At 44.4% G+C, this 26,099-nt stretch overlaps 2 protein-coding genes across 2 annotated transcripts in view; both read right to left on the bottom strand.

Moving 5' to 3' along the window:
* The window catches only part of WWTR1 (WW domain containing transcription regulator 1), an 89,942-nt gene extending 78,869 nt beyond the window's left edge, over positions 1 to 11,073 (bottom strand). Inside the window, exon 1 of the mRNA XM_028731273.2 lies at positions 9,563 to 11,073. Coding sequence (XP_028587106.2) covers positions 9,563 to 9,987 — 425 coding nt within the window. The 5' untranslated portion in view covers positions 9,988 to 11,073. The remainder of the gene's footprint in view (positions 1 to 9,562) is intronic.
* Positions 11,074 to 15,705: 4,632 nt separating this feature from the next.
* Positions 15,706 to 24,559, bottom strand: COMMD2 (COMM domain containing 2). Its single transcript, XM_028731275.2, has 5 exons — positions 24,385 to 24,559; positions 21,518 to 21,595; positions 20,075 to 20,157; positions 18,567 to 18,740; positions 15,706 to 16,236 (listed from the first exon to the last, which is right to left on the bottom strand). The coding sequence occupies exons 1-5, from the start codon at positions 24,449 to 24,451 to the stop codon at positions 16,039 to 16,041; spliced, it is 600 nt and encodes a 199-aa protein (XP_028587108.1). The 5' UTR covers positions 24,452 to 24,559; the 3' UTR covers positions 15,706 to 16,038.
* Positions 24,560 to 26,099: the final 1,540 nt, after the last annotated feature.

The following is a 26,099-nucleotide window of genomic DNA, read 5'->3' as shown; positions in this document are numbered from 1 at the left end:
ACATTTCCAGAAGCATGGAAGCCGCTGTGGCAGAAATCCACAAGCCACGGACTCCTTTGCCAAGCAGCCCTGCAGATTCAGACAGAGGGAGAACTCCCAACCACAGGAGCAGCAATGTCTGGAAACTGCTTGAGGCAAAACCGGGACATTTCTGCTGCTTCACACCCTTCCTTGTCACAGGAAGGTAAAATTGGGGGGGGGGGGGAGAGAGAGAGAACAAACTCCTACACGGACCCACAGAAAAAGATTTCAAGCACGCAAAAGGGAAATAAAAAGTCGCCTCCCTCCCTTCTTGCAATGTTATGTTCCTTCTTGCAACATTATGAATATATTTTGGTCGGTTATTAAACGCATGCATTGTTTAAATGTAAATAGCTGTCCATCAATAAGTATCCCCGTGCATCTTACAAACAAAAGAATATTAAAAGCACAGTGCATGATCATTAAACCGATATGCAGTCCTTGGAAGTGGGGAAGGGCTTTCTTTGCACAGAGGCAGCAAAACAGTTTACAGATCAGATTAGGCTACTTTAAATTCACCTCGGGCTGCTGTGGCCTAACATACAATTAGAAGGCGGGGGTGAAGAAAAAGGTATTTGATTGGTGCCCCAAAGACCAGAGAGAAACACTAGGTGCAGCAGCAGAGCAAGCCGATTGGGTGCCTGAGCCGGCGTGTGTCCAGGGGCGGGGCCAGCTGCCCGTAGGGGCAGCACCACCGGCCTGTGGGGCCTCAGAGGAATCTGCCTGGCTCCTCCCACTCAGCCGCCCTACAGCTGAGGGGGAGGCGGCAGGCGGACAGTTTGGGACAACGCAGAGCCTGCGCGCGCCCAAGCCAGGAGAGATGTGTGGCTCGGGTGCGCTGCAGGTCCTGCGGTGAGTGCTGCCCAGCATTTTGTCATCCCCCTCAGTGGTGACACCCGGAGTGAACCCCCCCAACGCACCCCCCTTCCTCCGCCCCCGACTAGGTGAGCCTCTCTGGGGTATTCCATTGTTAGGGGTGCCACTAGCCAGACTATGCAGAGCTAGATAAATTAACAGGAAGGATTCGAAACCTGCGGGACCAGAGATTCTCAGAAGACTGGAGTAAATATACAACCTATTTGAAAAGTAATTGTAAGGAACAGATTACGCTAGTAGGATTGCAAGAAGTTTTGTAAAAGAGGATTATTTGAAATATTGCAAAAAAGACAATGAAGAAAATGATTAGTTAATGATAATTAAGAGTAATAGAAAAATTAGGAAATGCAGAATAAACGGAAAATCACCAGAGGAGCTGACAGCAGTCAAAAATATTGCATAAGATATTATGTTATATGAATGTTGGAAACGGTATGTTAAGAAAACTTTTTTTTTTTTTACAAAGGGTGTTCCATTAGCCAAACAGCCCTTGCTTTGGTAGCTACCTGGCTCACCACGTGGTGAGGCAGGGCTTCCAAAATGGATCTTAAGGTCAGAACACACACAAGTGGCAGGAGATGATCTTCCAGGTCACTTGCTGGCTACCAAGCAGTTTCAGGCTTAAAACCAGTACAGTGGTGCCTTGGTTCTCGAACTTAACCCATTCCGGGAGTCCATTTGACTCCCAAAACAGTTTGAAAACCAAGGCATGGCTTCCGATTGGATGCAAGAGCTTTCTGGACTCAAGCGGAAGCAGCGTTGGACGTTCGGCTTCTAAAAAACGTTTGCAAACCAGAACACTTACTTCCGGGTTTGCGGTGTTTGGGAGCCGATTTGTTCGGGAGCCAAGTTGTTTGAGTACCAAGGTACCTCAGTACTTCAGACCAAAACAGATTAAGCAAAACAATGTTAAAAGGAACAGTGTTCAATTTGCAACATTTATACGGGCCACAAAATCTGGGTAAGATGTCATTCTGAGGCTATTCTAATGTATACATGTTTACTATAACTTGAGACTAACTATACAATGATGCTTTTGTTTTATTGACTGGCAAATATTGACTGGCAAATACAGAGGTGCACTATCAATTTCTTTTTCCGCTGTAGAAGACTGTTTTCACACTCTTACGAACTAGAAACTTGCTTTAAAAAAATGAAAACTGAGATTCTCAGGAAGCAAAAATTCGGTGACCTTTGCAGAAATATATATATATATATATATATATATGCAGGTTTTGGTGTCCTCGGGTATCTTCCCGTGTAAAAGTTGGGGTGTCTAGGCGACGTTTCGACGAGGTCTCACTCGTCATCTTCAGGCAGGTGCTTTCGGCTTCTTGTTACTGGAACAGAGCAGGATCTCAGTGTTTGAGTTCCTATAAATACTGTTGAGGAGGTGTGGCCTCCAATGTTCTGGGCAGAGAGGAAGTTCCCAGGCTAGTGTGCCTTTTCTTCTTTTGTTCCTTAATTGCTTGAGGGATATCTTGAGTGATTTCTTGAGTGATATCCTGAGTACCACTTAGGTGGGTCATTAGGTGTGGATTAGTTGCTAAAGCCACATCTAATGATCCACCTAAGTGGTACTCAGGATATCACTCAAGAAATCACTCAAGATATCCCTCAAGCAATTAAGGAACAAAAGAAGAAAAGGCACACTAGCCTGGGAACTTCCTCTCTGCCCAGAACATTGGAGGCCACACCTCCTCAACAGTATTTATAGGAACTCAAACACTGAGATCCTGCTCTGTTCCAGTAACAAGAAGCCGAAAGCACCTGCCTGAAGATGACGAGTGAGACCTCGTCGAAACGTCGCCTAGACACCCCAACTTTTACACGGGAAGATACCCGAGGACACCAAAACCTGCATTCCTGTACCCGTGAAAATCTACGAAAGCAAATATATATATATATATATATATATATATGCAGGTTTTGGTGTCCTCGGGTGTCTTCCCGTGTAAAAGTTGGGGTGTCTAGGCGACGTTTCGACGAGGTTTCACTCGTCATCTTCAGGCTGGTGTTCTCGTAGGTTCTTGTCAGCTGGAAGGTTTCCTCCCCGTAGAGGTGAGATATTTGCTTATATATATATAAGCATATATATATATATATAATGTTATAATACACTCTGACAGTGATTTCCTTCTACTGAAAACTTGTGTAAATATTTTCAGCTGGCACAAGAAAGCATCTGGATCAATTATGTCTTTAATAAAGTTGGGATGGGAAATTTTAATCCAACCATTCCTAGATCTTCCGGGTCTCCTTTCTTCAGGTGTGTTAACCACTCCTTTCCAAGTTTCCCATGTTCAAAAGGGGGGCAGAGGCAATACTGAGCTCCCAGCCCTCAAATGTAAAACAAGTTGCACCTTTTGGAGTTGCGCCAGGTAAGCCAAACGTAATGCCAATCTTGTTTTCCTCCAGTTCTTGCCGGTCACTATTGTTTTACCAGTGACTGTTCAAGGTTTGTTAAATATCTAAACATCTCCAGCCAAGTACAGCCAATACCAATGGAGAATCGTTCCTGGTAAACACACGCAGCTTTGTTGTAAGTCTGTTTTCCACCCTCCACTTTTGAGACCCGGTGTTGCGTTACAGTTTAGGGTGGTCCTGGGGCTACTTAAGTTTCTTACAGTCATCGCCAAAAAATCTCCACAGGAACCGACATGCAAAACTGTGATTTCTATAAGTCACAGCTGGTCCTGGGTAAACAAAGCAAAGCAAGACTTATTGTCAGTACAAAGTTCCAGCTCCACTTTCTTTTATTTGCAAGTGGAAATATATACCATTTGAGAACTAACCAGTGTCCTAATATAAACACAAATTGCTTTACAAGCCTCTAAAACCTTTTTCAAGGCTAGTGGGTTGGATCTTATGCACACAGACTTGAGAACAGGTCCCACGGGACACAATGGAGCTTACTTCTGAGTAGACCTGCACTGGTTTGCACTGTTGAGTTCAGCAAAATTGACACCTATAGATTTCAGAGGGGACTGAGACTGTGAACCTAACCCCACTTAATGGAGCCAGCCTCAATGAATTCAGTAGGACCTACTTCTGAGTAAACACAGTTAGGACTGTGCTGTTAGTCAGACCTAACTTGATTCATTCATTTCAACTAACTTAGGCTCAAGTCCTAAACACACTTACTAGGGAGTCAGATTCATTAAAACACAAGAGGAATTTACTACCGAGTAAGCATGCAAATGATTATGTTGCACCACTGGATCTACCCCAACGTGTTGTACACCATTTCAAACAGCATGAGTTCATGTTTTATGTGTTGGAAGCCATCCAGAATGGCCGTTGTTGTTGTTGGTGGTGGTTTCCACCACTTCTTGATTCTTCCAGTGAGAGCTTGTCTCCCATTGGAGAAAACATCCAGAGTGCACATCCAGAGGATGCAATTCTGCATCCAGAGTGGTAGCAGAATTATTCTATTGCAACAAAAATAAGCAGGAGTCTTGCAGCACCTTAAAGACTAACACATTTCCGATGGTACAAACCCACTTCATTAGATGCCTGATGCCTTATTCTCAGCTGGAAGAAATTTATATATACAGTGGTGCTAGGGCATGGGGGGAAGTGAACAGGGAAGTAGAATGCTCTCTGTGCTTTATTTTGCACACTTTTTGTGCTCTGATAGATACCATGTACTTTTTGGATTTCATTACTGTACCATCTGATGAAGCAGCCACTGGTCCATGCCACAATAAATTTCTTACAGTACAGTCATATACGTATTTGAACCGATGATGCTTATTCTCGGGAAAGTGCATATACTTCACTTACCAGGGAGCAAGCTCTGTGGAAGTCAATAGGAGAAACATTTGTTGAATGACACTATGAATATTATTTTTTGGAGAGAAAACAACAATAACCAATGAATCCTCCTTATATTTACTTGGAAATGAATCCCACTGTGCACAATGGCCCTAATTTCCAGGTAACAATGCATAGGATTGCATCTTAGCCAACACTTTCTACTCAAGAGGCCAGATGTCATTGTATTCTACTCCCACACGGGTCTTTCAAGCACCCAAAGCAGCCCTGGAGGACAAGGTGTGGCTGTTACATGGAACCAACACAACATTAAACATGTATTTTAATTTAATGTGCACTTAAAATGCAAATGGCAGCTGCACAGAGGGGAGATTTCCCAATGCAAATAGCAGCTCCGGAGAGGCAATTTCTTCCAGGACCACAGCAGGGAAGGGAATAGCTAAAGTTCATCTCCCTGCCAGCTGCAACCTTGATCATCATCATCAGTTCCCCAGTGGCTGCCATTTGTATTTTTAAAAATACGCACAGTAAAGGCAAAAGACACTTTTAACGTAGCAATCCAGTTTGGGAGCTACAACGTGAAAATACTCTCGATGGCACACTTGGGAGTTAGCAAATGTGTTCTTGAAATATCACGCTCAGGATATTTGTTTCCAGAGTTTGAAATCATCCCCTCGCAAAGCGCTGACGAATGCTGACAGACTACCACAAATGCCCATCTGGCAAGAGCGATGCACAGGCGGAAAGCAGATTTCCTCAACACATCCTCTGCTTGGAAAGGAGCTGCACAAGTAAAAAAAAAAGCACGCTGTGTGGTACAGGGTATGTATCTGGGTCACTTAGAAGTGCACACACAGATCCCAGCACAAATCTGGGACCATGTAAAAAGGTAAAGGGACCCGACTGTTAGGTCCAGTTGCGGACGACTCTGGGGTTGCGGCGCTCATCTCGCTTTACTGGCCGAGGGAGCTGGCGTTTGTCCACAGACAGCTTCTGGGTCATGTGGCCAGTCGTCTTGTCTAGCAGTTTGAATCCCCACAACAGGGTGAGCTCCTGTTGCTCAGTCCCTGCTCCTGCCAACCTAGCAGTTCGAAAGCACGTCAAAGTGCAAGTAGATAAATAGGTACCACTCCGGCGGGAATGTAAACGCCATTTCCGTGTGCTGCTCTGATTCGCCAGAAGCGGCTTAGTCATACTGGCCACACGACCCGGAAGCTGTACACCGGCTCCCTCGGCCAATAAAGCAAGATGAGCGCCGCAACCCCAGAGTCGGCCACGACTGGACCTAATGGTCAGGGGTCCCTTTACCTTTACCTTTTAAAGCCATCCAAGTTGGCGGCCATCACTACAACTTGAGAGTGAGCTCCATATCTTTACATGTGGAGCGGGGACTAGCTCAGACTAGCAGTGGCTCTCCAGCCTTTCCCACCATTGGCTTCCCAATGTCCTTTGAACTGGGAAGGCCAGCGACTGAACTGGGACCCACCGCATACAAAGCATGGGCTCTGCCGCTGATTTATGGTGTGCATCCCCCTAGCCCAGAATTCACAAGGATCCTGTGATTCTTCTGTAGCATTCGTCCACAGTCTGTTGTTCCATGATGGAATTCAAAGCAACTTACTTCTGAGCAACATGTGAGCATCGAGGGTGCAATTCAGGCTGTGCTCCTCTCATCCCTTCCCTATCTCACCCTTCTTTTCCCTCACTGCAGCATAGCGATGCTCTCTATAAACATGTTCCTCCCATGTTTGTTTATCTCAATGTGTAAACTGACTTTGGGGCCCACACAGGCCCTGAAGGCCATACAGATTGCCCGTGTTTTAGATTCCTGTTTCTCTACCCACACACAGATGGCTTTGGGAAAGGCCCCTTTCATCCATTTTCCCATCACACTGTGGCCTTGTTTGCAGGTGATGCTAAGGGAAAACTGCAGGCATACAGTCTCTGGGAGAGCAGGTTGCAGCTGTTTTGCTCTGCCCTGGTGATTTTGCTGCTGTGCTGAGCCAAGCCGTGGATTGGCCTAGCCTGTCATCCGAACCTGGGCTGGTGGAAGAAGTGGCTCTCCAGGTGGGAAAGAGCCATGACACTAGCATCCAGACAGGTGGGTCGCTGTTGCTTACTGGCACAGAGAGCAGCAAGGAAATGGGATGGTTGGTGCAGCACAAATGCACCAGCAGAGCCAACCCAGTGCTCCTGCCAGTGCCGCTGCACTGCGCCGACCTCCCTCCTGATAAGCAACATCAACTCTCCTGCCAGAAAGCCAGCATAGCAACTCCACTCCACTTAGCAAGCCAATTCTAGCTGATGGGTTAACTCTCTCCAGACTAACTACACACTACAGTATAGCCAAGGTATGCCCTATGGTTAACAGCTTATGGTTTGTCCAGGTTACACTAAACCATGGTATTAGCACACAGTTAGAAACAGGCCAGGAGCTCCTAGGGTTAACCTTAGCACCTTCTCTGGTATATTTCAGGACATATTTTAAAGCCTCTTCTCCTTTATCAAAAATAATTTATCTGGAATAACAGCAATAATGCTGTTCTCTCTTTACTCCTTTTTTTTTAATCCACAGATTAAAAAAATATCCTTTTAAATATTATTTTTGCCTTTACAAAGTAGTGCAGAACCTGTACTGCGCAAAGAATTATTTCTATTTAATCATACTGATTTGAGCCTTCTGGTGTTCATGTAAGGAAGACTGGACAATTTATGCAAAAGTGACAGTTATCAGCAGACTGAAGATAACCCCGAAATGCATATGAGAAAATTTGCAAGGGAGGGAAACAAATCCATAACAACTGTAGCATAGACTTTTGAGAGACAGGAGGTTGCAGGGTGGGAAGGAAAACATCCCTGCCAGCTGGGAGGGGAGTGAGAACAGAATAGAGTGTCTGGAACAGGAAGACAGGGACACAAACATATATATACACACACATATAAAGTGTAAAATAAAACCATTGTCTGGATAGGCCACTTCCTGTTTCACTCTGAGAAGCTATTTTTAAGACATTCCCAGGAGCAGAAGGAGTTGCCCATCGACATCAACAAGGAAATTAAAGAATTGAACAAGCTTGTCCACCATCACCCCACTCCCCCAAACAGCAACGGCGGGGGCGGGGGGGGGGAGGAAACCCCACTCAAAAAAGAAGTCTAGTGAGAACTGAACAACTCAAGCGGGTATGGAATGCTGGCTTGACTGCTGGGAGGCAGGGCAAGGAAAAAAATGAGAGGAAGAGGAATGGAATAGAGTGGAGCCACTGGAGACATCAACGTGGACACGCCACACCTCAAGATTTTGTTGCAGCACCTCAACTTATATTGGCGGTAAAGTCAAATGTACTGTTTCCGTTGACTTGCTTCCAAAGAGGTTAAACTCCAATGGGCTACACTGTGGCTTTTGATTTGTTCCAGGGCTCACCCCCAAGGACTTAAGCCCAGAATCAGTTTTCAGTGGTACAACTCAGCCAAATCAAAGTGTCCCTAAGCATGCACTAAGCAGCAGCATCTAGTCCAAGTCCTCACACACCTGAGACCCCCTAGCAGGGAAAGAGGCCTTCGCTTGCACATCACATCCCAGCAGGGCCTACCAGCGCTGATGCCCACCTGAGCTGTGGCAGTTGTAAAGCAATTATTTTCATGTTCCCACAATGTCCCAGAGGCACATTACACAAGGACGTGAAAATGGAAGGTGACTCACAAGCACCTATCACAGATGCTGCCTCTTGCTTGCTCCTAGTAAACCCACCATATGAATGGCCCTACAGGCAACGGAGGGGGCTCGCAGGAGGGCATTTTCTCAGGGGGTCCTTCACTCCCGGTTTCAACTGTGCACACCTGCTATGTGTGCAGAGGAATTAAAAGAAGCATGAAGAGGTTCATGAAGAGTTGATTCAAGTCTGGCCCTAGGGGGGTGAGCCCTGTTTTCTGTGCCAAAGTTGAGGTATCAAAGATATCGCTCTGAGAACCAGGGCAGTGTAGCAGTCAGCATGTCAGACTTGGCCCGGAGAAACCCGGGTTCAAATTCCCACTCAGCCGTGAAGCTCACTGGGTGACCTGGGGCCAGTTATACCATTGTAGCCTAACCTATCACACAGGGTTGTAGCTTGGATAAAATTGGGAGGTGTTTGAATGAGACTGGGTGGTGGAAGAATGATGCACACTACCTTAAGCTCCTTGAAGGAAAGGAAGGAAAATAAATGATAAAGGTAAGTTCCTCTGAGCAGATGCAAACTCCTTCACCAACAATGGTCACTTTCGTGTATTTTTGTATTTTTTTAAAAAAATTGAGGTTATATCCCACCTTCTTCCCCATGGAGCTCAGGATTGCTTGCATAGTTCTCCCCCTCCTCATTTCATCCCCCTCCTCATTTCATCCCCACAACAACCCTGTGAGGTAGGTCAGGCTGAGAGTGACTTCACTTCATGGTGGAGTGGGGATTCGAATTCTGGTCTCCAAAGTCCTAGTCCATGAAACACACATGGATTTGTGTGAGGTAATTTCCATGTAGGAAATAGCACAAAACTCTACACCAGATGAGAGTGCTCAGATGTACTGTTTAGTCTTTGTCTATCTTTACAGACCCACCTGTATTTCTCAACACTGGACTACACACAGAAACTGCCTTATACCAAGTCAAAGCTTTGGCCCCACTTATAGGTCAGTACTGCCTGCTCGGACTGGCAGCAACTCTCTGGGGCTTCGGGCTGAGGGGGGGTCCTCTTCTCCCAGGCCCGTCCTTTTCCCCACCACTGATCTTACACGTCCCAGCCAGGCCTAGCGTTGCCCCTGACTCTTTTGAGTCGCCTCCCTGCACTCAAGAGCAGCCCCCAAACCTTCATTCTTCCCGCTCCCCCAACTCCCAAGCTATTTCCTCCCCAGACTTACTTGAGGAAGTATCTCTGGCCCGTGTGCGTGAGTGCCATCTCCCAGCCGGGAGGCAGCGGCAGCTCGTCCGTCACGTCGTAGGATTGCTGGCGGAGGTGGGCATGTTGCTGGGCCTGGCTCGGGGTGGCCCCGGCCCCGGCGCCCAGCTGCAGGGAGGCGGGCGACGAGTGCGAGCGGACGTGGTGGGCTCCGACGGCAGCGGTGCTGAGCCGCGGCGGGTGGCTGCCGGAGTCGGTGCTGGACTGCCGGGAGTGGGAGCCCGAGTCGGGCTCCTTGAAGAAGGACTCCGGCAGGATCTTTTTCCTCCACGAGCTGGGCTTGGGGTTCATGACCGAGTTGAAGAGAGCCTCCAGGTCGGTGTCCAGATCCTGCGTGACATGGATCACCTGCTGCCCCGGCGGGGGAGGGACGCCAGCAGGGTTCATTCTCGCCACCTTTTCCCGAACTTTTCTTTCCCGAACTTGGGGCGGGGAAGTCGAGTCTCTAGAGCAGATCTCTGGGGTTTCGCCCTCTTAAATCGCCAGTTTCCAACCCCCGTCGCACAAAATAAGTATTTTGCAGTGAGGGTCCAAAAGAGACCCGAAAGTCATCCGAGACACGAGATGCAAATAATGATGATAAGCTTCTTCAAACCCTTCCAAAGCTAAACTTATCCGAGCGCCCTTTTTTTTTTCCTTTCCCCTTCTCCCCAGAGGCCCCGGCGGCTCCAAGGCAGCCGTCCCTTCCCTCCCAAAACTTTTTATCTCTCAGGATCTTCCAGAGTACACATGAAGCACGTCCAAGTCAGGCCCCGGCGGAAAGTTATGCAACTTTTCCTTTTCTTTGCTGTCCCTCCCCGCTGCAACTGCAGAGATTTGTTACAATTCCCTCTTAAGAAAGCAGCTCCTTTAAAGGACTAGTTGGTGTGTGTGTGTTGGGGAGGTGGGGGTAGATCTGCAGCCGCGGCTGTCACGGGAGGGAGGAAAGGAGGGCTCAGCCTCGCCGCCCGGAATTCCAGAGGAGGCCTGAGGCTCGAGTGAAAGCTTCCGAGGGGCTTGAACGTTCTGATTCGGAACGCTGGCGCTCCCGCGAACGTTCCGATTTCGAACGCCGGGGTTTCCAGAGGGGTCTCGCCAGCGTTCGGTTCCCAGGCCTGACCGAAGATTCCTCCCTTTCCCTGGCCGAGCGCAAAAAAAAAAAAAAGTTTCTGATTTTTCTTAAAGGGTGGGCAGAAAAGCGATCTTTTACGGGGGGAGAAAGAGGGGAAGGGGGTCCCCTTTCCCGTTCACATACCCATGGTCCGGATCTTGAAGAGCTGAGTACTTCCCGCCGTGGTAGTGGCGGCAGCGGCGGCTGCTTTCGGACTATCCCAAACAAAGTTACCCAAAACTCTCAGGGCGGCGCAGAAAGTTTGGCAGCTGCATTATTCATGAGCTCAGTGTCTGGGACCAGCCCGATTACACGGTACACCCACTGAGAGTCCTCCCACGGCTCAGCTGAGAGCCGGACCCTGCTGGATTATTTTCCCCCCCAGCTGGGCTAGAGGAGCCTCCTGGGGGTGGGTTTAGGGAGTTTTACGGGGATCTTGGACGGAAATCCAGCGGGGTTATGACTAATACATCGGGCGAAGGAAGCGTGCCACCGCTTCCTGCGGGACTCTCCCTAATAAGGAATCGTACAAGGGGGGGAGGGGGGTACCGTGCAGAAAACCAGTCCGTCCCTGTCGCTCGTTTGGGGGCGGCCTCGCCTTTATCAGACTGGCCGAAACTACCATTAAATACTTCCCTGAAGCACTTGGCCGCTTTTTCCTCAGATATTCAGTGGGGCTTTCATATGCAAAAAGGAGTTTGAGCACAGCTCAGGGTTAGGCTTTGACAGATCCTCCATTGAGAGTTGCATCGCAATCGGCATGGTAGGAATGTGTGTCCCCCCCCCCCGTGTCCCCCCCCCCCCGGTGCAGGTTCCCGCAGGTGCTTGGTGAGTGTAAGAGGAAAAGATATGTGGAGGGTTTCTATAGCTCGTCAGTGCTGATGCTTCGATTGGGAGCCTCTCCCCTTCTTTCCCCTGCCCATTGCAAAGATACTGCCGTGCTTAATCAGTCCATTGGATTTCATCTACTAAAACTGTAATCCAAACCCCATTTACCAGGGAGTAAACGCCATTGAATTAAATAGGGCATTGAATGGTTAAGATTGTGCCTTTTAAAAACTGCAATGGTAAGCACTCTCTCAAGTCCAAAATAGCTGTGTTGGCCCATGAAACATATTCTTTTATTTATTTGACTCAAGTCTATCATGTTACCTGTGGTGCTGGTCTTAACACAAAGAGCAAAGTCATACAACTCACAATACACAATATAACGCAGTACAGCTTCTGCTTATTTTCCTCTAGAGCTCTTGCATATTACAGTGGTACCTCGGGTTACAGACGCTTCAGGTTACAGACGCTTCAGGTTACAGACTCCGCTAACCCAGAAATAGTACTTCGGGTTAAGAACTCTGCTTCAGGATGAGAACAGAAGTCGTGCTCCGGCGGCGCGGCGGCAGCAGGAGGCCCCATTAGCTAAAGTGGTGCTTCAGGTTAAGAACAGTTTCAGGTTAAGAACGGACCTCCGGAACAAATCAAGTACGTATCCCGAGGTACCACTGTACTTATTAAGTTGATGTTCAATTGACACCTCTTTCCTGTTCATGACAGAAAGGAAGTCAGAAGTGAAACCTGTCATCCACTTTGGTAACGAATGGGACCTGGCTTGGGAAATAAAATACAACAATGGCAAACAGGCCTTTTCAAAACAGCGAAGTATGCTAACCAAGGAGAATTCTGAGAAAGCCATGCATGGCAAAAAAGCTCTGGGACCTGCCAGAGATAGCTTTCTGCAGGGATCAAGCATTGTGTAAGCAGCTCAGATTTTAACACCTCTATAGAGAATTTGCTTTTGGTATGTTGTTCCCTATATCCAGTTTTCGTTTTGTTCAGGTTGGGCAATAACTGGTAGCTGCTTCAGTATTCACAACTGGGATGTTCTCATGCCCCACCCGTTTGTACGTACCTATATATTTTCTTTCTCTTTTGAAGCAGACGGATTGGGTACTACAGTGGTACCTTGGGTTACAGACACTTCGGGTTACAAACTCCACTAACTAGGAAGTGATTGCTCCAGTTTAAGAACTTTGCCCCAGGATAAGAACAGAAATCACCCGCCAGCAGCGCAGCAGCAGCAGGAGGCCCCATTAGCAAAAGCGTGCCTCAGGTTAAGAACCATTTCAGGTTAAGAATGGACCTCCGGAACGATTTAAGTTCTTAACCCGAGGTACCACTGTACTTGCACAACCTCCAATGATCTCTTGAATCTTCAGTATGGGGCTGAGGGTTGCTAGCTGCCTTCTGCTTTTTTAAGTACAGTGGTACCTCGGGTTACATACACTTCAGGTTACAGATGCTTCAGGTTACAGACTCCGCTAACCCAGAAATAGTACCTCGGGTTAAGAATTTTGCTTCAGGATGAGAACAGAAATCGTGCTCCGGCGGCACGGCAGCAGCAGGAGGCCCCATTAGCTAAAGTGGTGCTTCAGGTTAAGAACAGTTTCAGGTTAAGAACGGACCTCCGGAACGAATTAAGTACTTAACCCGAGGTACCATTGTAGTTGAGGGTATCCATAGCTAACAAATAGAAACTGCACCTGCTTCTTTGCTTTCTGTCCCGAGCAACGTTGCATAGAAAAGCCTTGTGGCCTACCTTCAGCCAATCAAAAGAGTACAGTGTTACCTCAGGATGCGAACAGGATCCATTCCGGAGCCCCGTTCGCATCCAGAAGCAAACATAACTAGCGACGGCACGTCTGCACACGCACGCGTCGCTTTCCGCTGGTTCTGCGCATGATGTCATTTTGAGCATCTGTGCATGCGGCGAAACCCGGAAGTAACGCACTCCGTTACTTCCGGGTTGCCTTGGAGCACAACTCTAACGCGCTCAACATGAAGCATATTCAACCCGAGGTATGACTGTAGAGCTGGACCATAAAGAAGGCTGATCGCCGAAGAATTGATGCTTTTGAATTATGGTGCTGGAGGAGACTCTTGAGAGTCCCATGGACTGCAAGAAGATCAAACGCATCCATTCTTAAGGAAATCAGACCTGAGTGCTCACTGGAAGGACAGATCGTGAAGTTGAGGCTCCAATACTTTGGCCACCTCATGAGAAGAGAAGACTCCCTGGAAAAGACCCTGATGTTGGGAAAGATGGAGGGCACAAGGATAAGGGGGCGACAGAGGATGAGATGGTTGGATAGTGTTCTCGAAGCTACAAACATAAGCCTGACCAAACTGCGGGAGGCGGTGGAAGACAGGAGTGCCTGGCGTGCTCTGGTCCATGGGGTCACGAAGAGTCGGACACGACTAAACGACTAAACAACAACAACATGACTGTAGAACTAAGTTTGCTCCCCAAGAAAAGGATTGCTATTACTACCCATTTCCAGAGAACTTTGTCAACCCTTCTGGTTTCTGTCCTTCTGGGTTCAGGCACTGTTTTGGGATAGAACCAGCCTTAAAAAGGTAAAGGTACCCCTGTCCATACAGGCCAGTCTTGACAGACTCTAGGGTTTTGCACCCATCTCACTCAAGAGGCCGGGGGCCAGCGCTGTCCGGAGACACTTCTGGGTCACGTGGCCAGCGTGACATCGCTGCTCTGGCGAGCCAGCGCAGCACACGGAAACGCCGTTTACCTTCCCGCCAGTAAGCGGTCCCTATTTATCTACTTGCACCCGGAGGTGCTTTCGAACTGCTAGGTTGGCAGGCACTGGGACCGAGCAACGGGAGCGCACCCCGCCGCGGGGATTCGAACAACCGACCTTTCGATCGGCAAGCCCTAGGCGCGGAGGCTTTTACCCACAGCGCCACCCGCGTCCCTATAGAACCAGCCTTAGCCACCCTGATAGAAGGCCTTCAGGAGTGGGGTGTGTATGACCTTGTAGCTCTTACTTGATCTCTCGGGAATGTTTAATACCACTGACCATGCAGGGCCAGATTAAGACCTTTAGAGGCCGTAAGCACCTAAAAGATTTTGGTGCCCCCATATATATCTAATTCAAAATATAAACAATAATAAACCGTAAAATTAACTTTTGTTTTTAGAAATTAAACAAAACCTATAGTAAGATGGGAAATGATCTTTATTTTGTGTATACCTCCACTTTATTTAATTTGGGGGCGGGGATTCTAATTTGTCTAAATGCATAGTCTTTGATCAGATCCTCAAAACAAATCTTATGTAACACATCTGCTTCTATACTTAATACGAGTTAAGGCACCCAGCCTGCCTTGTTGCATAGTTGTTCTGCTGGGGTTTTCAATATACCTCAGCTGAGAAAATGAATGCCCTGCTGAGCAATTTGTAATTATTAATGTTAAAAAAAAAATGAAAGCAAATTTCTACATTTTGTTGTGTTCCCAACATCAAGGCATATCATTAATCTCTATTACTATTGTTAGTATTACTATCTTAGTATTATTTTTATTATTACATATATATGTATGCAATTTTTCCATTTATTATGGGAACATTTATTTGTGGAACCTGGTTTAGCTGCGCCATACGGTCCATGGTAAATCCAGCAATGGAAAACTTCTGTACCTTCCCTAGATGCCCTAAGCACATGCTTATTTTGCTTAATGGTTAATCCAGCCCTGTGACCATAGTATCCTCCTGAACAATCTGTGCAAGTTGGTGGCACTTTTTTTGTTAAGTGCTTTGATTCGTAACAATGCTTTTCCCTGTACATGTGAGCAGTCCCAGTTGCCTTGCCCGTGCGCTTCCATGAATAACGTGCTGTTTATACCATAGAAAAAGCTAGCAAATCCCACACCGCAATATTTTTCGGTATAGTGATATTTTTTTCAGGTTTCCTGTTGCAATGTTATGTTATCCAAGGGCATCCTTCTCAAGTCAGCTCACGCACAGGAGGTGACATCCTGTATGAACCAAACATGGTTGCTTATTTCAAGCACAACAACAATTTTGACCATAAGTTGGTGCTATTTCCTTTTGCGTAGTAACATCAGCCAGCACTTAGGGGATGAAGAATTTCTCCTTTGTATGAATAGCGGCTGGCCCAAAAATTAAAAAAGTAATTACAAGAAATTAGCCTGAATACAAATACATATAAAATATTACTGTATATGTTTCTTTATTCAGATCAGAAAAGATAAGAAGGAAAAATGTTTGGTCATTATACCAATAAGCTGTACAGCACATTATGCAAAAGGCAGCTGTACATAAAATTAGAAAAGCTCACATGTTCAACTAATATTGATGTCTGGTTAGATTATGATGATTATTCTAATTTGCATCTGACATTATTACTAGATTAGCACCCAAGCAAATTCAGCCCTTAAATGTAATCTCAAGAACTTGGCCGAGGAAAAGTTTTTGACAGGTCCAGTTGCACTGTTGTTTGGCGACACTGGTTTCCATAAGTTTACTGAGATGGCAAATACTACTTGATGTTACGCACTATTCGTCTACAATGATTTGTTTTCATTTCTCCCAAAGCTTGTTCCAGTTGCTGAATCAGGTGAAGCAACGTCGCAGGGTCGGTCTGTAATATTTGAGTAGTTTGGTTTCCATTCTGAGTAAGGTGGAGCTTCAGAGTCACAACAGGCTTAATTTGCTGTCTCAGACTTCTGCTAGCAAGCTATGTAAATAGTGAGGTGAGGAAAAGAAAACTCAGTAAGATTTAAAATGAAGAGATGTGCTAAGAATAGCAATTAACAAAAGCATTCTAATTCTCAGCATTCATAATTCAACAGGGAAATATAGATATATTTTACAGTGTGTACCTACTACATTATGATATCCACCCCTTGATTCAGAAGGACAATTGGATATACTGGGTTAAGAACTAAAATAAGAACCAAACACTATTATCTTCATTGTTATAATTTTGGCCTTTTAAAGTAAAACAAAACCCATGAACAATCAAATGTATCATAAAAATAAATTTAAAATACCAACAATTTTGATTCCTAACTCACCTTTACTTTAACAGTTGTGGCCTAGTTTTGGAGTTCCCCAAGTGTAAGGGAAATACTGGAGAAATAAATCAGGGTCGTATATTCCTATAAACATTACATGGGATAATGTTTCAACTGAGCCACTTTTGCAAAGTCAAATTCTTAAGTGCCAAGTCAGCCAGGTAAATAGAACTTCCATAACAGCTGGTGGCAAAGCACTGAACCTAACTGCTGAAAAGACACTTCTGTGTCTAGAAGAAAATCAGTGCTAGGTTGTAGACCCAAGGTACAGTGGTGAAGAAATCCCTTTTGCCCAAGCTAATGAAATTTATAAACTGAGATCTAGAGATCTCTGTTTAATGCTACTAGTTGCATGCATTTTCTAATCCCAGCGGCAGAAGATGGGGTAGTAAATAGCCAAAGGTGTTAAATTTTTTATAAACAAATTTTAGCCAAAAGCAGCATATTTATCAAGCAAAGCCAGGGGCAGCCGAAATTGCTGAAGGTAAATAAGCTTTGCCTACATTGAAGACTTCATTCTATATTGTAATGTTTCTAGAAATATAGGATTCTGATTTACTTCCCCAGTACTTTCCTTATACTTGGGGAATTCAGATTAATTTTATGTTTCAATTTTCATGGCTGACTCCAACCCCATGATTACTGAAAATATAGCCAAGTTCCTTACTGTAGCCATCAAAACTAGGCCACAAAGGGAGGATGAATTTTGAGTCAAATTGCCTGCATTTTTAAAATATTACTTTTTTATTGTTCATGGATTTTGTAATACTCTTATTTTAAAAGGCACAACTGGTGTACATGCAAATAGCCTCCCACCCCACTGCAGCTGTCTTGATAACCCTATGCTGTATCTGAAGTTTATGGTCTGTAGACCAAATAAACTAAACTGGGGGGGGGGGATTCCAGGAACTAGTGTTATTTTTTGAGCTTGACTAACCACATGAAATGCTCCCTATTAGGCCTCTTCTGGTGTGGGAGGAACAAGATGAAATGGATAAACATTTCAAAAACAGATCAGTGCCTTTGGTTGGCAATTTCTGGCTTAAGACTAAACTCAGCCCAGGGAAGGTTGGAACACGGATCACTCCCCTCACCTGCCTGGCCAGCTACAGTTGCCACAGGTTCATAATAGGCTGCATTCTAGCATGGAGTCAGTAACATAAAGGAGGTGGGAAGGAGGATATGGAAGATGAGAAGATCTGAGGAAGATCACAAGTCCTTTCATAGGGTTGGGGGACTTGTTTGAGAGTACCTACATATGCAGGTGGGAGCCTTCTTGCTTTTACTGACCTTATGTAAGATATTCTGGAAGCTTTTCAGCTAAAGAGCAGGGTAAAATGCTTAAGGTGATAGTGAACATTTAAGGGGGTGTGTGTGTACACCTATGTGCTTGTACATGTATGCGAGTCACCCTTACACTCAGCTCACAAGTAACTTTCCACACAATTTGTTTGCTGATTTTTATTATACAGACTAATTTGCATACTTGACCTCTTACTGGCTCTGTTAAAGTCGACATTTTTCCCAGTTTCCTAATTCTGTTTTAATTTTTTTTGTTAAGCTACATTTTCAATAGCTTGTTAAATGTCCTCTGATTTAATTTTTCATTTTTTTTAATGGCAAATTTTAGCAACAAGCTGCTGCTTTCAAAATCAATGTTCCAGTTCCATAAAACGTCAATACAATTGTCTGTAACCAGACAGAACACTGGCGTACTGTCTGAGCTAGTTCTGATACAGAGATGGGAAATTCTGTCTTAATATTAAAGTACAGCTTCAAAGTACATGGAAGCCTAAATAGGCTGCGTTGTGCTGGTAAATCACTGGGCAACTAACTGTGCAGGTCGCTTTCTACTGTTCTATCATGAACAACTGTATGCAAAAATTTGTATGAATAATACTACTGCTGCCACTGTAATTTTGAAACCATTGCCTTTAGCAGTTTGTGTCATGCCAAATGTAAACAGCACTATAAAGATTTTCACCCTTACCTGCACATCTAGTCTCCATTCAAGACTGTGATAACTAGGCAGCTTCGGTGCTAGTTCAGTAAGAATACTTCTGATCTCCTTCCTATTGTCAAGATACAGCTGAAGCAATACGGCATTCAGTTCTTCAGAGAATCCTAGTACAAGTATAGAGTCTTGGAAATCTATCTCCGATATCTAAAAATTAAAAATAGAATCTTTGAGTTCCTGATTGCTTCTATTACTGTTTTACTTACGAACATAGGAAACTCCCATATAGTGAGTTGCAGCATTGGTCCATCTGCCTCCAAATTGCCTACACTGTCTGGCAACAGCTCACCAGGGTTCAGGCAGTAGTAGCCTTTTCCCAGCCCTGCTTGGAAATGCCTGGGATTAAGCCTGCATGCAAAACAGATGCCCTGCCACTGAGCGATGGCCCTTCCTCTGCTCACAGTCTTTGTAAATTTGTGTAAGGATTGCATTTCCAACTGTGAAATATGTGTGAAAGGAAATCATTTAGTAAGAATTGATTGTCTGCAGTCTATTAATAGCAAATAGAAAAAGGAAGCAGAGGCCAACATAGAAAGTAATTCACAACATTTATAATGCAACACCATTTACAGAAATATTGGGCGGTATCCAATTAAAGCATACTCTAAGGTTATTTATGTCCACTGATTTGAATGCAGGGTGGATAAAAATCAATGAGTTTTTTTAAAAAAAATGTATTTCTAATAGTATAACCAAATCAGTAATTTTTGAAATAACTGTAAAAACTACTCTGAAAATTTATCATTCCAAAAATAAAACCTTCATCTGGTTGTAAATATTAAGTTTATACCAGCAAGAATGAGTCTTTCTGTAAAAAAATGTTTTAAATCAAGTCTTACTGACTAGTGATTTAAATCAATTTGATTTAAATCAAATCCACCCTGTTTGAACGGCTCTATTCTATATCTAACACTGGATATTACCCATAGTTTACCATGTGTACATGCCCTCCTATTCCAAATGTGTATATGGTGCATCTCATTTATGACATCCATGGTCAGATGATCATTTTGATACACTGGGCAGAAACTAGAATAGAAACTAAACCTAATCATACAGAAGAAACCGAATGAATTTTTCAGATTTAATCCTCTTAATATATGTAAGATTTTATAAAATGGCTTTTATCTTTTTGAAAGCTGATATCCAAAGTAGCACTAAGTCTTGGTCCTGTCAGTGTTTCTTTCTCTTACCGCCTCCACCCCACATCAGTAGAAATCAGCAGGTGAAGTTTTCACAATGTGGAGATAAGCATTAACGCCTGCTGATAAGCAGCAGAAGGGGCTGATATAAAAGAAGTTGGCAACACTATATGGAGGATGCAGCAAAATATGAGTTTGCACTAATTTTCCTGAGCTTTCAACTGTGACCTTTATTTACACACACACCCCGCTGCCGCTGCCCCCAACCCACATATCCAAGAAAGTAAGAAGTTCAAAGCATCTGCCTAGCTCACAAAGAGCACTGTGAGTTACACTTACCATGAGTTTTGAGCTCTCAGTGAGAAGGTATGTTAATCCTTCTACACCATGCTGAATTGTTTCACTACTAACATTAAGTTTTCCTGAAAAGCAGAATGAGAGAACATCAAACAGGGATCTGATCCAATACAATATACATGCAAATAAATCTCAAATAAAAATAGGTTGCAAATCGAAGCACACTTAGTCTGCATATCCTTGTACTATATATGGTATATAATAATGGAAAGTAGAGGCAAAAAGAGGCCTCTAGCTTAGAATATTCCACTTGTGTACATGACGATTATGGGAGATCAGAGACCTTAGTAAATAGTGCTTGTATTGTAGATTTAACTAATCTTTGATGCATTTTGTACTACAGCTGCTGTCTCTTCAGAATCTATTAGGGGGGGAAATGTAAACAAGCATCATCTTAACAAATATTTGAGAAAAACAATATAGACCCAGGACCAACCTATATGTTCAGAAAAGTAAGTGACACAGTGCTCCAAGGACTGTGCCACTTAAGAATGCCACTTGGAGACAGCATAATTCCACGTTTCCCTCTGTCAAAATTCCACACCTGTGGAAACTTGTGTCTGGGAGAAGGAGTCTAAAAGAAAAAAATTTCACATAGAAGCATTCAAACATGCCACTATTCCTCCTCTACATTCTCATGGCAAACAGTGCTAAGACAGCACCATTTCTTTTCTAAAGGCACAGATCAACTTGTACACCAGCAACCCGCAAAGTGTTGCATCTTCACCAATGAAAGCTCAGTTCATTTCAGTTGAGCTTACACAGGTACTACAGCCTGACAAATCTGCAGGGAATTATTTCAGTTTTGTTGCTCCTTTGTAATAACTGGAGGAAGCTACAGGTGTCATCATGTTCCATTCAAATCAAAGATGATGATTTATTTGACTCCAAAAAATGCTTAATCAGTAAGCCCTCAACAAGGCAAATTGCTTTCTGAAGTGCTTCTCACCTGCCTCATTTTAACATCACTCCAGCAAGGGATTTTGACTGCCCATCTGTCAACCATGAGACATCATAATGACACAGTGTAATTGACAGGTGGGTGGCCCTGCTCACCTTTCAAATTTGGTCACTGAGGCTGATGCTGATAAGGATCTGGCCCATGGAGCCAAAAAAAATTCCCATCCCTGCTTTAAACAAACCACAATGTCAGGCATGGCTAAAGCAGTAAGCTATTCCCCTCCTGGTTTATATACATGCTCTTACCATGGGAGGAGCGAAGCAAGTGTCATTAGGAGCAACGCACACAGTTTGGTTAACTGAGTCAAGTACCTTAGTTTACCTTTGTGTGAAAACACAGCTATTCTTGGTCCAATTTTTGCTGGACCAACATTGTTATCTCTGAATTGGACTGATGTCTAGCAGTGTATTGATTCAAGGCCCTTGGAAAATACTGCCCTTCAACCACACTTCTCAAATTCTTACTTGCTGCTCCTTCGTAGATTTTTGGGTTTGTGCCTTTTCTTAGGAACTCCAGTGCAATACGGCCAAATTCATTGACAACTGAAAAGAAAGAAGATTTGTTTGCAGAATTCATTGACAACTGAAAAGAAAAAAAGATTTGTTTGCAGAACCAGGAAACTAGATGATGGCTTGGGTGTAGAAAACCAGACTTCATTAGGAGTAGCTCAACTTAATACGGCTTATCTCAGCCTACGGTAAATTGTGAATACATTTTTTAATTTCCACAGGGCTTTTTTTTTTTTTTTGCATAAGCATTTTATTATTATTATAATTATTATTATAATTATTAATTTTTATTGAAGTTTTTATCTCTACAAAATAACAGAAAGAAAGAAACGCTTTGTGTTACTAACATGTACATATGTGTAAACACATGGCAATTTTTATGGTAGTAAGAGTCAGCAGGAATGGACAGAGTACTAAAGCATGCATCCTAAATTTCTGGTCCTTGTGAATGTAAAGAAATGCATTTTTTGTTATTACAGTTGTGAGATTTCCATTGTGTAGCAGCTAAGGATTGATGGTTTTACCTATATTTGGATAATTTTATTATGTGTTTTTAATCTCTATTTTAAAAATTAGTATTTTACGTAAACAACTTATTTATTTACTTATTGGCACATAGGTTTTGCTTACTAAAAATATATAAATACCTAGTCGCTGTTACAGGGACATGGGGCTGCTGAAGACCCCCATCTCTAAATATTTGCCTGATGTCACCACGTTCGACATCTCTCCACTACCAGGCAGGAGGAGCTAGTGAATTGTGGCAGGGAAATACCAAGTGAGATGATGTCTCAGCATGTTTTAACAGGGAGATACATGCCAGTGACAGCCACACCTGCCTGCCCAATAACGTCAGGTTAAGAATCTGAGAATGTGAACTGGGAAGTTATTAACTGAAATGTTACCTCTGCTCTATGAATTTGGGGGTCACAGCCCAGCTGCGTGTTTGCTGCCTTGGGCTTCCTCAACAACATGGGGCATTATAATAAAGACCTATGTTATAGGGCTACTGTAAATACTACTAAGATAAAGTATGTGAAGCACTTAGAAAGCTCAAAAGTCCTACATAAATATTTACTATTAAAAGCCGTAGCTAATCATAAGCTCACACAGAAAATGCATAAAGCAAACATATAGAGGTGGGGAGGAAGCGAGTCTCAGCTCCACACAGGCCCAAACCTGAAACACCTTGTAAAGTGAACAAATTTATCCACAAATCAATGCTGATTTCTATTACATACAACTGCGGTACTGTAGGGGAAATAAAGCTAGGTTTATTGTGCAAACTGTATCAGTTTGGTATAACTACCCTTAAGTGCTGTATAGGATAACAGAGGTGGATTTAGGGGAGCACGACCAGTTTGCCCACACTGGGCGACGAACCAAGAGGGCACCACAAGGGGTACCACAATGATATAATCGGGACGCGGGTGGCGCTGTGGTCTAAACCACTCAGCTTCTTGGGCTTGCCGATCAGAAGGTTGGTGGTTACCTTTGCCACAATGATGCCACAGAGGGAGAGAGATGGAGCGGGGAGGAGAGACGCCGAATTTTGGCATCACCCAGGATGCCACTGAAATTTGAAAGACCATAGTCCGCCACTGAGGATAATGCTGCAATCCCAACCGTGTCTTCTAAGATGGCAAATCCCACTGAATTCAATGGCCTGAACTCGGCTCAGCACTTTGGAGCGATGTTCTTCCTAGAGAGTTGGCTGAAAACTTTTCCTATGCCGACCATTCAAGAAAAGCATTTTCAGTCATGGCGGGCTACCTGCTTTAATTTCTTTAAGTGGTTTTTACAGTGTGCGTGTTTGAGTATGCATGCAGTTGACCTACACAAATATTTTTAAATAAATAAATAAAATGATAATGATGATAATTATAATTTATTTATACCCCACCCATCTGGCTGGGTTTCCCCAGCCACTCTGGGTGGCTTCCAACAAAAATATTAAACTTTCAACTCAACTGCATGTTAATAGCACATCTAAAAATGAATGTCAGGTAGTCAACATTCACAAAATGTTGAACACCGATTAAAATATACATATTACTGAAAGTTACAACTTCACTACGAGGCAGGCATGTATGTTTTCTCTCTTACTTGTATAGCACCATCAAAATTACAGTCTCATTTGTTTAAAACCACGCTGAAAAACAATAAAAAGTAGCCAATGGTAAATAACTGCTTTAACTTAAAGGTCTCTCTAGATAAACAAAAATAAAATTTAAAAATACCCTCTCCTTTTTCCCTCTTCATGTTTGCAATGTTTATAAGTACTGTACATTTTCTTCTACAATAAGATTATTGAACTGTCCGATATTTAGTGGCACAAGTAAAATAAACACAACAGCAAATAAATTAAAAAGCATAGGCCAACCACTGGACATAAAGCTTCAGACATTAGGAACAATTCGCCAAGCACAGTCGCTGGGGTTAGGGCTGCAGCGTTTTATCCTCTATCAAATTCGATGTAATTTGGCGTTGGTTTGTTAAAAATTTGGAAAACTAATAGGTGTTATTTGCCACCACCGCCCCTAAAAAGAAAGAAAAGCACTGCAGCTTTTATCCCCTAATCTCGAAGAGTTGGGGTTTTTTTACTTTTTAGGGCTCGATCCCATAAACGCTTGCCTGGGAGCAAATCCCGTTGAAAGAAACGGGGCTTAACACCGACAGGGCAATCCTGACCCGTGTCAAACTCACGTCAGAAGCAAGCCCCGTTGACTTCGGTGGGATGTGTCTCCAGGTAAATGCGCGCATCCCAAAAAAGGGGGTAGGTTTGGGCTGCAATCCTAACCGGATGGTCTTTTAGCTCGTACCTGAGCTCTCCACCTGGAGAAGGAAGCCCAGGTGCTCCTTATGCTCCTCCGACAGGACCAGCAACATCTTCCGCAGCTTGGCGCCCCCCGCCGACCGAAACCGACGCCGACCGTAACCCCGGCGCCGCTGCTGCGCGTCAGGCGGAAGCTTCCCCCGCAGCCACTGCGGCCTCTCAGCCAAAGCCGTCCGGTCGGGAATCAACTCCCGCGCCGAAGCGTTCCGCCTCCTGATTCTGTCGCCACGCAGTACTGTACTTCAATCCATCCCCTCGCGGGGCGTTTGGGAATCGCTAGGCGGTGGTCAAGCGGCCTCCTGCGGCTGACAGCTGCCTTAATTGCATTCATTAATGCCTGCTGTGAATAACACATGTGAACATGGGCGTAGCGCGCGCAGGGGGTGGAGGAACCTCAGTTAGTATTCATTCTTTTTATTAACTTGATTTTGGGTGCTGTTATGTACTGAGTTGAATAGGAGTACTGAGTTGAATAGGATCCAAAATGCGACAGTCTGATTGGCCCTAGAACAATAGGATTCAGAATGCAGCAGTCTGATTGGTCCTAGAACAATAGCCCTGTTTAGGGAAGCTTTTAATGTTTAATAGCTTATTGTATTTTAGTGTTTTGTTGGAAGCCGCCCAGAGTGGCTGGGGAAACCCAGCCAGATGGGTGGGGTATAAATATATTATTATTATTATTATTATTATTATTATTATTATTATTATTATTTATCAACATCATAGGATCCAGAATGCAGCAGTCTGATTGGTCCACAGGAGCTACCCAATCCAGCTCCAGGTGGAAGTGAATCCGCAACCTGATTGGCATACTAGAGAATCCCAGAATTAGCCAATCACGTGGGGCCCATTGTGTAAATAATGTATATAAAGCAGTTTTGGGGGAACTTCCATTCCTCCTCACCACCATGAGCTGAATAAAGAGCATGAAATCCACTCTCGACTCAGAGTATATTTCAGGTGCCCCCTTGCACTCCCTTGGCTATGCCTATGCATCTGAAGAGGATTTGCCCCCCCCCCCTCTAGAACAGGGTTTCCCAAACTTGGGTCTCCAGCTGTTTTTGGACTACAAGTTTGGGAAACCCTGCTCTAGAATGGCTGTGGTGGTGGTTTTTCGCAGGTGCATTTTGCAACATGCAGTTGATGCGGTAATAGTGCATTAAGAGGTGGATTTATAGTGGACCACACATTCCCCTTTATAAGTTGTTCTGTGATACATCTGTAATGTTGCTGCACTGCTGCCTTCTGAAGAGCAACGAACGTGGGGCAAACACCCCACCCTGGACATTTGTGGCATAGAAAGTTCAGCTATTTTGTTGAAAGTTGTGGGAGACGCACCAGTTGGGCACGTGCCTGCCCTGAAGCTTTCGCGGGTACAAACGATATTGAAAGCGGGATCAGAAGTTCCCTGATATCATTAGCACATTGGGAGGGCTTTTGGTCACATGGGTTGCCAAGGGAACAAGTAGGCCAAAATGGCAGCTTGGCCCATGGAATTAGAACTGTAGAGTTGGGACACCGAGGATCACCTAATCCAACTCCCTGCAGTGTAAGAATCCTGCCCACAGCTGCCCCTAGGTGAGCTCCATGCAGGAACCATATTTCTTCTCATGGCTCAGCTGTGGCTGTGTGGAGACATGCCCAACCCCCAATAAATATTTTCTTTGGGGTTGTACCCTGGATTCAAACCTAGGACTCCTG

The sequence above is a fragment of the Podarcis muralis genome, chromosome 6, assembly GCF_964188315.1.
Source record: "Podarcis muralis chromosome 6, rPodMur119.hap1.1, whole genome shotgun sequence".
NCBI classification, from domain to species: Eukaryota; Metazoa; Chordata; class Lepidosauria; order Squamata; family Lacertidae; genus Podarcis; species Podarcis muralis.
Note: the sequence above shows the minus strand (reverse complement) of the source record. Positions and strands in the feature narration are given on the sequence as shown.